Consider the following 11,238-nt stretch of genomic DNA (forward strand, 5'->3'; position numbering starts at 1 on the left):
CTTACTCCGCGTACTCTTAAACACAGTCACTCCTGAACCTCAACTGTGATCCTTCAAATGGATTCAAGCGATCCAACACGATCCTTCATCCTCCACACTACTCTGTGTTCTGCTTGAACTCCACCTGCATACATATACTATGCAGAAACTCTAATCCACACACAATTCATAACTCCATTAATCAATACACACCACACAATTTAGAATCCAATTCTCTGTATTGATAAATAAATATTTACATAAGAGTCTCTCTCTCTGTGGCCTGATTTTCTAATTAGTAGCCTCTGTTTTCCTACCTGCCCGTGGGCTTACAGTCAATTCTATCTAACTCTCGAACTAATTCCTAATTAGCTAACCTCTAATTATCTAACCCCTAACTAGCTAATCCCTTTCTATGCCTTTTAAGCTTACATTTATACAAAAGGATTCTATAACCAATTCCTGGTTTAGATCCATAAATTTCTCAACAAAAATCCTAAAATCTCTTCTTTATCCCTAAGGCTCCTCCTTAGTTCCTCAAATCATGAAACCAACTCCTAATCTAAGATTTACAACTGATTCCCAAATCTTTCAACTATCCTAAATCTCTCATGTTCTCCAACATTTGAGAACATTTACAAATATGCCTCACAATACTTAATTAATTCCTATTCTCATTAAAATCATAAAAATCCTAAATAATTACATTAAGTTAACACTTAGGAAACCAACTTCCTTAAAACACAAGACCCCCTATGTCTACTAAAATACAATGATTTTTCTGAGCTGAATGCTCCTGCATCAAATTTCACTAGATATTGCTTAGTTTTCCATCGCAGGGAGGGTGGTATGACTCCAAATCTACTCCCTCATAAAATTTTTGAAAGAAAATCTTAATTTTTACCTCAATTATTCTTTGTTTTGATCCATTAGGAATTCATATGTAGATTTCTAGTACCCTCCTTACTTTTCATTATTGGTTTGATTGACAAAGTTACCATTTTCTTATTTTTGAAGAGGGTTCTCTAATATCATGGTCAAAAAGGTTCGTTTTGATCCCTTCATAAAGACTATTATGGTGGGCCAAATCAAGGTAAAATTTCTCTTAAGAAACTATATCTCTACTTCAACATGCCTTAGACCTTTTCCTTCCACTTTCTCACCAATATCAATAATTAATTAAATTTATTTTTTATTTACTATGGTTTAATGGCAGGAATGCAAAATTTCACTTTCATTACTCACAAGTAATTTCTAAACCCGAGTATGATCGCTATTCTCCTTCTCTTTTCTAAAAAAAATATGGGTATTAGTTCTATTACTAACCTCATTTAGATTTTGTCACAAGTACGCTTAGCGAGCATCGAGTTCTATCATGACTCACTGGAGGTTTATTTCTTGTGAGGGTTTAAAACTTCATTTTATCTTAGGTTCTCATAAATATTTAAACTTCTTTGTAATGCCATGGTTTGTATGACTACCTATGTTTCCCTATGGTGTCTCAAGAATCTTTCTTAAACTCTATGTTTTATGTTTAAAAAAAAATGGTAGCGAGGCTTGGCTCTCGCCATAGTTTCTAGGAGATTGTGTGTAGAGATATTAAGGCTATTGTATTTTTTTCCTCCATACATTCATGTGTAAAAATTGTAATAAACTTCATGGATATAAACATGAGGGTATTCTTCCTCGATTAAACTATAATTCAGGTGTAAATTTTAATGTCTTCAAGCCTCGATCGGGCCAAGGGTTTTACTAAAAACTTCTCTTCCTTATGTGGATAATATAATATTTGATTGATTTTTAGTATAGTAATTACATCACCTTTTTATGAGCTTTTGGTTCAAACCGTGACATTATTTTATATGAAAGAAAGGCTTTCCTTATGATAGGGAAAAACAACAATATATAGCTTTTTGGGTTATCAACTAGGAGTGTATTTGCTCTCCTTTTCTACAATGTTAAAAGACAATATTAACTGCTCATATTTTTTGGTTAAACTCAATGTTGTTTTATTTAAAAACAATGATGCCACCTTCTTGTTTATTGATATTTATATGTGTGCATGTTATTGGAAGTAATGCTTCCATGACTTCCAAGTTGTTGTGAGTTGTAATTGTGTGAGTTTCTAAGTTAATAGTTGTACTAGCTATTTTCAGTAATCTAGATCCTCCATTCTCAGATCTAGAAGTATCATGTATTCCTATATATGTAATGTATGTGAGATCAATACAAATATAGTGTGTTTGGTGTTGTGTGTTTAATCACTCTATTTTCTCTCTCTCAATTTTTCTATCACATGTTCTCTTTCTACTATGGAAATGCCTTATTTCCATCAAGGTCTGATATCCCCTAGTTAACATTTTCTCTCTTGTAAATAAATGTAAATATTTTAAAATGGATGAGAAAGGGACACATATTCCTTTGCTTAAGGTAGGAGGTTGCTTGAGGAAATGGCTATTATTAATTATCAGTATTGGTTGATTGAAAAATGTAAATGAGTTTATTATGTATTGAATTCACTTGAAAGGGGAAAGACAGATCCATGTGTCCTTTAGCTCAAAACACAAGCAAAGAAAAGGACAAATTAATAGTAGCATGGTTTGCGTTGTCAAGCACACCTAGTAGCCTTGCCAGCAGCAGCACAACCAGCAGTTCTAGCATTTGCATCATCAATTGAAGGAGCCTTATTCCTCGTTGACCATTATGAAAACCTTGGAAGCAAAGGTAGTTACTCTATTTTTTGGAAGAAAAGTAATTAACCAATTTTAATACATGCCTTCTCACTCTCTCACAAAGAGATACTAGGAAGAATGAATTGTAAAGAATGCAACATCTAGTATATTGTGTAAAAAAACACACGCACGGAGCTGAGATGGGGAAGTAATATTTAACATTGAATTGAGCCCTAGGAAAAGAGGGGAACCCATTGAGTAATTTTGTAAAAGAGGCTTGCTCAGTGATATTGTATGGAGAGTGTGGCTTAGCTATAAGGCTGGAGAACCCATTGGAAGCTTGTGGTTTGATGAACCTATTGGACTTAAGGTTGATGAACCACCAATAGTTGCCTTGGGAATAAATATTTGGTGCATGACTCACTAAGGAATCATGTGGAGTAGTGATTTATTTACCCATACACAACTTAACCACAAAATAACATTCCTCATAGTGGACTCTCTTCTCTTGAAAGTGAGGTAGAGTTATTTGTATTTTGAAATGTTGAGAATGTGCGTGGGCACTCTGTGTTCTAATGGGTGTAACTAGGGGATCAAGGCAGCGTGGCCTTGTAGCATCATGTTTTAGCTAATCCTTTAGTTTAAATCCTCAACAACACCACACCTCAAGCTTGGAAATCACACTTAGGGGTGACAAATGCATGTGAGAACTGACTGCAATTTGTCTATGGTTGGGTGGAGAGTTGTTGTCTTGAAATAAATCTCCCATTTTAGTATAAACTAAATATAAGTGATTTTAAATGCATTCCTTCTTATTTAATTCTGGCTAAGCTATTAAATTAGTTTTATATTTATTGTGTAAATGGTTCATCAATTTACTGTGATTATAATGGTAAAACTACAATGAATGTGTACCTTCTTGTTGTGGTATTACACTAACATTCTTTATGAAAAACGATATATATATATATATCCATATACATATATACATATATACATATATGTATATATATACATATCTCTACATATATGTATATGTATATGGATATATATATATATATCGTTTTTCATAAAGAATGTTAGTGTAATACCACAACAAGATGATTTTATGCATATACTTTGATTGGGAAGGAACCTTCCTACTATTGGTGGAGTGTTGATCTCCTTACAACCCATTTATATGTCGAGAGGTTGAATGTATAAGTCCCTCATATCAATGGACAAGTTCCTATTCAACACATCCTAATGTGGCCATCAGAAACACAAGAAAGGGAATCTTGTTGTAAGCTCATGAAGGAAAGCACTAGAATATGCTTCATAAAACTATAACGATGATGCCAAAATTTTATTGCAAGTCCAAGAATTTTCAGAACCACCATATCTGAGCAAGGTCCAAAACCTTTCACAAATGGCTCATAATGTAGAGTTCACGAAAAACCTTACCTCATAAACCATGCCTCATGACCTTATCGTGTGATTGTGGCAGGATTCTCTTAGGCCGCAAGAAGGTTGAATTGATATCCAGGTCAATAGCCATATGACTGTAATGCAAGATCAAGAGCTAAAGCTAGCATGATCAACCACTAAGGGTAAGTGAGAGAAATAAATAGCTAAGAGGAGGAATGGGATGTTGTTTCCTAAAGGTTCTATCTGTGGAAGACAAAAATAAGTCACACAAGAGAAATATTGCAGGGCTGGTAGCATGGAGTAGGCCAGGATGATTCATAGGTCATCCATTAACTGACAGAAGAGTTGATTCCCGACAAAAAGCTTATAGCGATGTGAGGAAGTTAAGGAGGGACGCATTAGATAGGAAATATTGCAACACTTAATTGGGACATTTATGTCCTATATTCTATCTCGTGAAGGTAGAAAGGTGCATTGTTCATGGGAGAGCCCGGATGACTCAACACCAAGCTACTATGGTTGGAGCAAGGCCACAAAAATGTGAAATATGAGCAAGAGCTTATGGAGTAATCGAAACCATCTACTGCACAGAGGTATGGACCTCTGAGGACTTCTACACCGCTAAATGTCTCAACAAATGCTTTACAAGGAGATCAACACATCTAACGTCATCGATGTGTATTCTGGCCACTCCCAGAAGTGGATTTCTTTACCAGAGTAGGTCCGATATTTTGTTCTTTGTCACCCAATTCTTTCAATGCTTCGTCCTTAGCATCCAATACACCTATAATCCACTTATATATTAACTCAGTAATTCACAGTCCTTATAATTGGTGGTCGTCCTCAAGTACAACCGTCTCGTTCACTGTCATCATCTTTCTCAACTTCACACCGCTAAACGTCTATGCTGTACAAGGAGATCAACACGTCTAGCGTCGTCGATGTGTATTCTGGCCCCTCCCAGAAGTGGATTGCTTTACCAGAGTAGGTCCGATATTCTGTTCGAGCAAGCTGGGTTCTTTGCCACCCAATTCTTTCAATGCTTCCTCCTTAGCATCCAGTGCCACGTTATCTTCTATCTCATCTCCCCACAAAGTACACGTAATGTTGCATATTTTGCAGGGTTTCCCTGGTTTTCGCATTTCAGAATGTTGGCAAAAGTGTTCATATTCGGACGTAATGGTCTGTCGGCAAAGGTAACACATTAGGGTTCTACACCTAGCACACTTTAGACTATTGCATCCATCCGTCTTTACCATCTCAGCCTTGCAAGTTTTACATTCTCTTACAATGGCCTTTGTCATCCTCTCTTCCACTTTTCTACGATGAGCAGTCTCAGATATATTTTCATTCTCTTCGCACAGTAATGGCAGGTGACTCGGCTCCTTGCACTGGATGCATGAAGACTTCAAACAATTTGGGTTTGGACATTCCATAACTTGTACACACTTGTCCACTTCACATGGAATGCCGCAAAATGGACAATAAACCAGGTTTTCCAGTTTGGCATGAATTATAGCATCTTGCGCTTGGCCCACTTCATATCTTTCAATGAGATCATTCGGAACAACCCTCCGAATCTCACAGAAAGGAATTGGCTTTTTGCCTTGCCAAACATGATCTATACATTTAGTGGATAATTGCCCTGCTTCTATATACATGGGATTTGGGGTAATTAGAAAAGCGCACTGCATTTTTATAATCCATGAAAATCAAATTAATTTGATGGATATCAAATTAATCCATCAAATTAATCTCTCCTATTTTTTTCAGGAATAGATTGGAAAAAAAGAAGGTTTTATTAAGTTTTACATTATTATTATGGAAATTTAATGTTATAGATTATTAAATAAATATTATGTTTAAGTGGTTACAATTTTATTAAGGATTTAGGCCAATAATACAACAATATATAGAAGTGTTCACACAAATCAAAATGCAATTAGCTATTCTAATGACAAATGAAGTATTTTCTCTCAAATTTAATTTTGGATAACTAGTTATTTTCAACTTTGCTTTTTTTTTTTTTTGTATTTGCTCTCAAATTTAGTTTTGGATAATTAGTTATGTTCAACTTTCATATTTTTTTTTTTTTGAAACTCTCTTACAAATCTTTTATCTGTGTTTTCAAGATTGCAAAAAAAGTTCAAAGACTCCCTAGTTTCTAGTACTCTCAAGCTCCTAGCCCTATTTCCATGTATAATCTTAATCCTTGTAACCCTCTCTCAACCAAAGACTTCTCCCAATTGACTTCAAAACATTAAATTCACTAGCCCTTCACCCTATAGCCCAAACCAATGGCTTCACTACAATTAAATTCACAAACAAATTATGATACAATCTCATGTATTAAAACCTCAAGTTACATCCAAAGAATTGTATAAGTCAATCTACTTATGAATCTAAAGATCTCCTTGTAGAGCACTCCCCTCCATCATACCCAAATATCATTACCTTAAGAAAGTGTGGTATATGTGACCATCTCTCTTTCTATGCACTCAAAAAATCTCCTAGCTTCCTTTTGACTAACAACTCCTAGAGTACACACTAGCCTACAAAAGGTATATGCATGGATGGAAACTAAGAGAACCTCAAGGTGAAAGGAAGTGGAGTGGATTATCTCACATTGTAATGTAAATAATAGAACAATGGTTAATGATAAAGGAAGATGTATTGGTTCCTATCAAGATGCAAAGATAGATAAGTATTACAAACTACAACAACCAAAATAGCATATGATTATGGGATTCATAGGGATGATGATATCAATCATTGGCTGGTGAGTAAAGGACAAAATATTCTCTGGTAAAAAAATATGGAGGTTATGCTATGAGCAATTTGAGGGATGACTACATATACAAGATGTCTATGATAAGTTGAATACATGGAGAGAAAAGTTACATCTTTATCATGAACGATTAGATGCACTTAAGAAAACTATCATCACCATTATAGGTTTGTTCCATTGGGTTATTAAATAAAGCACAAAATTATAGAGCCAAAGTTGGGGTTGTTCCCACATTTTATATGACTTCATATTTAGTGGATGACATATATGCCACTATTATCTTTCCTAGAATTAGCTAGAGTTGGCACATGTGAGGTTCCCTGTCTCTGTATTTTCAAATGACATGGGAAAAAACCACAAGGAAATTTATATTTAATTGTATGAGTTCTTCATGAGATTAATATTTTGTAATAAATATCGCATGTTGAGCAATGTTACAATCAAATTGATTAAAATATTGGCAAATCCTATCTACAAGAGGATTATACCTATTTAATAATTTATGGGTTAACTACTTCACCCCATCCCCTACCCAAATAAGCCAATAATGGGTGAGATTACTTTTATTAGGATTTAATGCATGGCTAGACTCACCTTTAAAGAATACAACTTATACCTTGGACATTGTGGATTCTTCAATTCTTAAGTAGGTAAGTAGGAAACCAACACTATTGATGAGTAATGGATTTAATTATTTGGACATATTCATATGAGAAATGGTATGACAAAATTCTTTATGATAATGTTGTAGTTGGGATGATGTAAAGAAAAGGCTAAAATCTAAATATTTTTCTTCTCTCCATAGTATGTCACCTAATGATCAAATGAAATAATAAAGTGATAATTAGAGGAAGATGAAATAATGATCAAATAGGAGGATAAAGAGAAGAAAAAATATGATGAAGACAAGTTTAGGAGAAAAGAGGAACTTAGTCAAAAATCCAAAAAAAAAGAGAAAATAAGGAAAGAAGAAGAAGAAGAACTCATAACAATGACGAAGAAGAGGATGTCTATAAATCTAAGAAAGAATTAGAACATAAAAAAACAAGTTAAACAAGAAAAGATGAAAAGGGAAGAGGAACAAAAATAAAGGAAGAAACCAAGAAAGAGGAGAATGTGGATAATGAAGCAAATAATTATAATCTAAGAATAAGTTACTAAATGGAATGTTGATTGAATTAAGGATTTTGTGATCCATATCAAGTTCTCAACATGCTAGCTACTCGTGCACTGAGAATATCTAATGAAAGGAACCTGGATAAAGAGAAAGCCCATCTCCTTAATGTTTTTGTTAATAATGGGTATAACAGGCACTAAGGTATGAAATCTTTCCTTAAAGCTAGCAAAGGTGCCAAGGTTAAGAAAGACCCAAAATATCAAATATCCGGGTTGCATCTCCTTTTCATCTAGGGGACCACTGACAAGATTCTGAGAATCCTTAGGAAGCATAATGTTCCCTCAACCTTTAGACCCTTTAACACCATTCGTAGCTTCCTAGGATCAGTAAAAGACCCGTTTGACCCTAGGGACATGAAAGGTGTTTATGTTATCCCATGTTCGTGCGGGACCCCCTATGTTGGTGAAACTAGGTGCTCTATTAATTAGAGGATTCATGAGCATGTAGCCGACATCAAACATGGGAGGTCTCAGTCTTCATCCCTGGTGGAGCACGCGGAGAAGACGAAACATCATATATGTATTGAGGAGGCCCAGGTTATAGCTAAGATTGCTCATTTTCATCATCGTAAGTTTAGGGAGGCCATAGAAATTGAAAAAAGGCTGAGAAATCTCAACAAGGATGATGATTGGAAGATTAGCACCTCTTGGATCCCTGCCCTTTCCTCTTAGCCCCCTCCTCCCCGTTCTTTCCTTCTTCATTATTTTGGTGTTTTTTATGGTTTTAAACCCTCGTCTTCCATCTTGTTTATAATACCTCTTTGTTCCCTGTGCTTCTGATTTTTGTTTTCCTTTATTGTTTGTCGCTCACTTCCTTTTTTTTTTCATTTTTCTCTAATATTATTAAGGCTTTTTTTTTGCTTATATTTTATTTAGCTTTAAATCATAAATAAATAGATGATAGCACTTTCCTTATTATTTTTATTAGGTTAAATTTCTTCGTTTAACAGATATATATAAATATAAACAAATTTTTATTAGAAATTATCTTTAAATAAATTAAGCTTATATTTAAACATGACTGTTGAGTCAAATTATAGGCTTATAATTTGATTAACATAAATCATCAACCTAGGGCAGGTAAACTTGTGAGATGCTGCGCAAAATATATGCAAGCTTAACACTATGAGTGTTGATTAATCTAACTAGTCAACCATCCAAAACTAATGACTCTTTCCTGCATCAATCATTTAGCAGCAAAGGCTATAGAGTGGATCAAACATCCCTCTACAACCCTTTAGTATTGCCGATGATGATTAGGAAAAGATACAAAAATCACACTGTTATGAAACCAGCTCACAAAAAGATAGAAAAGAGAGATCCACGCCTTAGAATTCAGCCTCTTCGAGGGGGCAACCTCCTTTACATTACATAAATGAACAATTCTTGGATGATACAAATGACAAAACCTCCTTTCTATATATAGGAGTCTAAGGAGTCACAATATAATCCAGCCGACCTAACAATAATAATATAAATCCACAAAAATAAAAATAGAGGGATTCTATGGGGCACAGAAATAACAATATGGGGGTAATAGGGGCACAACAATATAAATAGGGGGTATAACTACAATATTAATGGGGTAATCACTAGTATTATAGGGACCCAACACACACTTACAACAAACTCAGAAATTCACTCAACATTATAAATCAAATCTTAATTAAATGAATTCACACATTAACATGAAACTAGTTCATTCAATCATTTGCTGCTAATATATCATAAAGAGTACATTAGCTGTAAGAACAAATTATTATTACATAACATAAATAAAATGCATAAACACTAAACTACGGGAGTTGTGAGAAAAGGGGGCCCTCCCTTACTCACAACCCTTTCAAATTAGGAGAGTTTGCTCAATGAAATAGACAAAACATATAATATTGTATTAATCTGAAATGATACAGTCGAGTACATTTTGAAATATAGTATCAGCTGAAACGAACCCAATAACCCCCTATCATATAAACTAGAACAAAATTTATACAATTACAAAAGCCCATATATGGCTTGAAGTAAGGAAGGCTACTAATCTAAGGCATCGGTTAACAGTCCTGTTACAAAATATCAAATTTAGCCATACTGGGTCTAATCCATGACTGAAAGCATGGATTAAAAGAAATTCGTTACATGTTTGTAGCTTTCCCCCAAATGGACAACAAGAGAAGGTTTATGAATCTGGGTGGTATCGTTGACAAATCTAAAATAACCAATAGGACATCATCCATATGTGATAGATTCCCCACAAAACCCATGTCCTGGATCGTTTGTAGGAAATAGGATCACACAAGCTGTTTGCGGGAAATGCGGGTTTGTTTTCGAATCAAAACAAATATGCACAATAACTCTATATTAGTTGGCATGATAATTAAATAAAGAACAACTAGTTATAAGGAATTCTTAAGGTTAAGGTAAAAGACGCTTTTTCATGTTAATTTGCATACCTTCAACATATGACACCCTTTTGGCAAAAACCTAAGGATTATAACCAAAATAGGCATAATAGGGGTTAAAGATAGTTCAAAATGGGAGAGGTAAAGTCTGGAAAAGGGTGTCAAAATTGGGCAAAACCAAGCCCCAACATCTCCCCCACACCTAGCTTCTTGCATGCCCCTTATGCAAGCAAAAATGTTGCATCTTCCCCAAAAAAGAAAAATAAAAAGGAAATCATTCCTTATCCTAAGCTGCAACTACTACAACCAACTGATCTGCTACCTCTGCCAACTAGTCCAACTGGTTACCACTGGATTCTATAGGAATTTGACCCTTGTATAATTCATTCTTCTTTTTCAGATGATCGATCCTAGCCTTCTTCTTTTTCATAATTCGGGCCACTTTTTGAACCCACTCCTCATGTTATTTTTGTATACGCAGGCTGTTCTCCTTCAGGGTCTCGTTTCCTTTCTCAATGCTCTTTCTGAAATGGTGAGATTGGTGATTATTTCTTCCAATTCCTGTAGAGACCGTCTCTTTTGGGGAGTTACTTCCCCTTCCTGATGTCCTTGGAGGGACTGAAGGGAACCAAGGTCCTCCTCTGCTTGTTGTTCTCTTGTTATGTTGTTGCGATGGGGAGTCTTAGAAGGACATTGCTTCTTTACTTATGAACTCAGCTGATTCTATCTTTTCTTTACCTTTGGGTGGGCCATGATGTTTCTCCTTCTTCTTGTATGGTGTCTCGGGAAACACTTCTTCATCTGCAGTATCCTTTAT

General features: G+C 35.0%; 1 protein-coding gene across 1 annotated transcript; it reads right to left on the minus strand.

The window, feature by feature from the left end:
* Positions 1–4,987: 4,987 nt before the first annotated feature.
* On the minus strand, positions 4,988–5,752 carry LOC149241206 (uncharacterized). The gene has a single exon (XM_089370468.1). It carries the CDS (start codon positions 5,750–5,752, stop codon positions 4,988–4,990), a length of 765 nt encoding a protein of 254 aa, XP_089226594.1.
* Between the last annotated feature and the right edge of the window lie 5,486 nt (positions 5,753–11,238).

This window comes from Pinus tabuliformis, chromosome 8 (genome assembly GCF_031772625.1).
Source record: "Pinus tabuliformis cultivar Carrire ecotype Pingquan chromosome 8, CPIR1, whole genome shotgun sequence".
NCBI lineage: Eukaryota > Viridiplantae > Streptophyta > Pinopsida > Pinales > Pinaceae > Pinus > Pinus tabuliformis.

Coding starts and splice junctions, on each gene's coding strand:
- LOC149241206 (XM_089370468.1), bottom strand. CDS start 5,752: ATGCAGTGCGCTTTTCTAATTACCCCAAATCCCATGTATATAGAAGCA.